Source organism: Bison bison, unplaced genomic scaffold (genome assembly GCF_000754665.1).
Source record: "Bison bison bison isolate TAMUID 2011002044 unplaced genomic scaffold, Bison_UMD1.0 scf7180017858201, whole genome shotgun sequence".
In the NCBI taxonomy this organism is placed as follows: Eukaryota; Metazoa; Chordata; class Mammalia; order Artiodactyla; family Bovidae; genus Bison; species Bison bison.
Genome location: NW_011488774.1, coordinates 60,433 through 64,933, shown reverse-complemented (window position 1 = coordinate 64,933; position 4,501 = coordinate 60,433). Strand labels below are relative to the sequence as shown.

The following is a 4,501-nucleotide window of genomic DNA, read 5'->3' as shown; positions in this document are numbered from 1 at the left end:
ACTATAAACTGGAGAAAATTTTAAGATGAGCTTTAGAGTGGAAGGTGAATGAAAGTTGTGTAATCACAAGACCAGGAAAAAAAAGTTTTTTAAATTTGAGGGGAAGGCTGTAAGTAAACTGGGCTTCCCTGGTGGCTCAGCAATAAAGAATCCACCTGCAATGCGGGAGATGGAGGAGATGCTATCCGAAAAACCCAAATATCCAAAAAGTAGAGTAATAAGTGCAAAAAAAAATTAGTACAAACATATACAGATTTTTAATATAATTATTCAGTTATATTTTAATGAATAGGAATGATATGTTAAAAAGGGATAACATATATACCATACAATGTGATTTCAAACATGAAATAAAACATGCATAGGAAAAAAGAATAAAACTATATAAGCATGTTTGCAGTGGTTATTTCTAGAAGTGAAATACAGATGGGTTTTTTTCCCTTTATTTTCCAGTTTTCTATATGGTATATATATTATTTTTGACAATTGTGGGGGAAAGGAAGGTTAGGGGTTTTTGTTTTTGTTTTTCTCCTTTTCAACCTCTTTTTAGCCCAGTAGTATTATGTTGAGTATTTGTAAAACCTCTCACCCCCACTCCTGTTTTCAAGATCACTTCATAAATTTCCCACTTCCTTACTTTTTAGTGGACAAAATTCTAGAGAAGTGATGAGTTCTACCAAGGCTAACATTAAAATGGTTGTCTCTGAGTCAGAGGCTTTTCATCTTTGCCATTCATTTACTAACTTTTACCTACATGGATAAAACTTTTACCTGGATATTCTTTTTAATGGATGACCATAATCATGCTACAGTGAAAGGTTAACATATTTACCTTGAGGACTCAATAAAATGCCTTTGTTTCTTATCATTTTTGGCATGTTTAATAAAATAAGCTGAATTAGACATCCAATGTATTCTAACTGTGACAACTAAAAATAAATATAATATTTTCCTTCATTGTTTTCAGGTACTTAGCGAACTTTACCAATAGTCTTTCGTTGCTTTGGATTAATTTACAGATAGGAAATAATACCGATAATAGGAATTACAGGCTAATATATGCTTCTTGTACACATCTAAACTGTGAAACAAGCTTGGGTTTCTTCTGTTTTTCAGACATCAGGAGAAAGCAGTTTCTTCTCAATGGAAAAGTTGTTCATCTTATCCTAGAGTAAAGAAATAAGTGGACAAATAAGCAAGTTTGTCCTTTGGGGGAAATGTTTTTTAGTCCCAACCCCATTTTAATCTAAAATTGATTTAATGTTCTCAACAGTGTTTCACTGGGCAGAGCACCATGTAAAAGCATGTAAATCACCCAAGAGATTCAAGTAACTGGAGAAACCTCAGTCTTCTAGATCCCCCTATCTCAGAGCATAGTGTCTGGACTGGCACCAGCATCATCACCTGGGTGCTGGTTAGAAATGCAAAACCTCAGACCCTACCCTAGACTGACTATATCAGAAACTGCTTTTTAATAACATACCCATGTAATTTACAGGCACATTAAAGCCTGAGAAGAGCTGGGCTAGATAACTTTATTATTATTGTTTTGTTGTTCAGTTATATGCCACAGAATACAAAGGAAATGATATAAGTAAATAACTCAATCTTATTAGTATAATGAAAGCAGGAGATACTTCACAGTCTCTAACTAAAGTGGTTTTTAAAAATTTTTTAAATTATAAAAGTATGATAACACATTGATAGGAGATTTGGAAAATACAGAACAAAGTTACATATAGTCCCACTATATATTACAATTATTTTATTATTTTTTATTGGAGAATAATTGCTTTACAATATTGTGTTGATTTCTGCCATACCTCAACATGTGTCAGTGCTTTTCAGGTCTACTATATCCTTCTACTTTGCTGTCTATTCATTCTAGTAATTTTTGAGAGTTTGATATTGAAACTCCAACCAAAAACTTCACCTTAAAAAAATAAAGATTTTTAGCTGGAGTTTCAACATCAAGCTCTCAAAAATTAATAGAATGGATAGACAGAAAAGTAGAAGGCAATAGTAAACCTGAAAAGCACTATGAACTGATTCAACATAACTAAGATTTATACAATTTTCACACAACAGCAGGATACAAACTCTATTCAAGTTCCCATGGACAACTGTAAGACACTGGAACATATCCAGGGACATAAAACAAGGTGCAAAAATTTCATGGTCTAAAGGCGTTGAACTCATACAGAGTCTGTTCTCCTATCACTGAGACATTATGTTAGAAATCAATATCAAAAGATATTTGAAAATAACCCACATATTTTCAAGTGCAATGTGACATTTTCCAAGACAGACATTTGACTTAGTCATTGAAAGCCTCAATAAAAAGACTGAAAAAACACAGATTGCAGAGAAGAAAGCACTTAAATGAGAAATTGATATCAAAGATATTTTTAAAATACCATATATTTGGAAATTAAATGTCCACTTTTAAATGATGGGTGTATTGAAGAAGCCATAACAAGAAAAATTAGAAAATAACTGTATGAGAATAAAAGTGAAAATAATTTATCAGAATTCGTTGTATGCAGCTGAAGTAGCTCAATGCAACTAAACACAATGTAGAATCTTGAACAGGTATGAAAGCAAATAATGGAAACTAGCATAAAATTTTGTGAAATTTGAACAAAGCTGTACTTTAGTTAATAATACTGTGCTACTGCTGCTGCTAAGTCGCTTCAGTCGTGTCCGACTCTGTGCGACCCCATAGACGGCAGCCCACCAGGCTTCCCCGTCCCTGGGATTCTCCAGGCAAGAACACTGGAGTGGGTTGCCATTGCCTTAATTTCTTGTTTTTCTTTTCTTTATTTTTACAGTTTAGCATTTCTTTGTATCCTCAGAATTGGATTAAAAGTTTCAAGCTTCAAAGTTTAAAAAAAAATTATTAAGATAATAAGCTGTCTAGACTTTTTGCAGTAATACTAGATGCCAGAATAAATGGGACGATATCAAAGTTTTGAGTGAACATAAATTAGAAATCTAGCATTCAATTCATACTTAGTCAAAGAAATGGAACCAAAATGTCATAAATTTTTTAGTGAAGCAAAAATTCATAAGTTTCCTAAGCTATAAATATTATGTCAGATCTGAAGGTGGCTGGCAGTGAGGGGCAGCAGGGTCACTCTTCAACTGGCTTTTCTGGGTTTGGCATCTGAGAGAGAGTTTCTGACAGAGTAAAGGTACTCCTTTCTGCTACTCTCTTGAGATCTTTTAGGGGCAGGTCCCTATATGTGGGAATTGGAGATACAGAAACTGAGCGTTGGGGCAGGGAACTGCTCACTTAGCAGCAGAGCTGGGTTGGGCCAAGTGCTTACGGTAGTGCCTTGCACAAATTCCAGGTCAAGTTAGTGGAGTAGGACGATCCTGGGCTCACCTCCTCCCAGGGACACACCAAAACTACAACCTCGTAAAGAACAACTGTCTCTCAGGACTGACCTGAAGACTAGCACAACAGACTTTCTACAACTAATGGTATAAGGATAAGGCCACGATGAGAAAGGCAGGAGGTGCAGAGTCCTGGTCTGTGAGAACCAAACCTTGGTTTTACTTCTGTGCGGCAACCCACAACCCCAAGAGACATCACAACCACAGAGGTACCCCCTGAGGAGACAGGGGGCCAAGTCCCAAATCATGCTCCCCAGCACCAGGACCTAACTGGGAAGCTGAGTCCCCAAAAGAGCTGGTTCTGAAAACCAGCAAGGATTAAATCTGGGGGCGTGGCAGTGGGGGGACGAGGATGGGGGCGTGCCCTGGGAAAGGGGGGAGACTTCACTCTTAAAGAACTCCTCGCAGAAACTCACTCACTCCAAACCCAGCGCAGAGGCAACAGCTTGAAAAGCTCCTGGGCCATACAAGATGGGGAGTCCTTGACATATTTCGGGGCCCAGAGTGGGTGGGGTTTGTCATAGTCTTTGTAGACTGGGACCTGGGGACTAGAGTCGATGAGAAGAGGGACGCAGGGGACCCTAGTCTCGAGTGAAACAAGGGTGCTTTATTTGCAGAAACACATGTTTATATATCTTCATACAAGGCAGCTTTAGACAGTAAAAAAAACTGAGCAAAAACAAAGCCAAGCAAATAACAGTCTTCAAAGGGCCAGAAAGCATTCCATATCCTGAGTAAGAGGGGCATAACTGAATAGATTACATTTAAGTAAGGTCACTGAGAGTTCCAGAAAAAATATCTATTTCTGCTTTATTGACTATGCCAAAGCCTTTGACTGTGTGGCTCACAATAAACTGTGGAAAATCCTGAAAGAGATGGGATATCAGACCACCTATCTACCTCTTGAGAAATTTGTATGCAGGTCAGGAAGCAACAGTTAGAACTGGACATGGAGCAACAGACTGGTTCCAAATAGGAAAAGGAGTACATCAAAGCTGTATATTGTCACCCTGCTTATTTAACTTATATGCAGAGTAAGTACATCATGAGAAATGCTGGGCTGGAAGAAGCACAAGCTGGAATCAAGATTGCCGGGAGAAAT

The 4,501-nt window shown here is 37.4% G+C and overlaps 1 protein-coding gene across 1 annotated transcript in view; it reads right to left on the bottom strand.

Moving 5' to 3' along the window:
* Positions 1-861: 861 nt before the first annotated feature.
* LOC105004859 (chromosome unknown open reading frame, human C11orf97) overlaps positions 862-4,501 on the bottom strand; it is a 33,574-nt gene continuing 29,934 nt past the window's right edge. The window contains 1 exon segment of the mRNA XM_010862617.1: positions 862-1,166. Coding sequence (XP_010860919.1) covers positions 1,162-1,166 — 5 coding nt within the window. The 3' untranslated portion in view covers positions 862-1,161.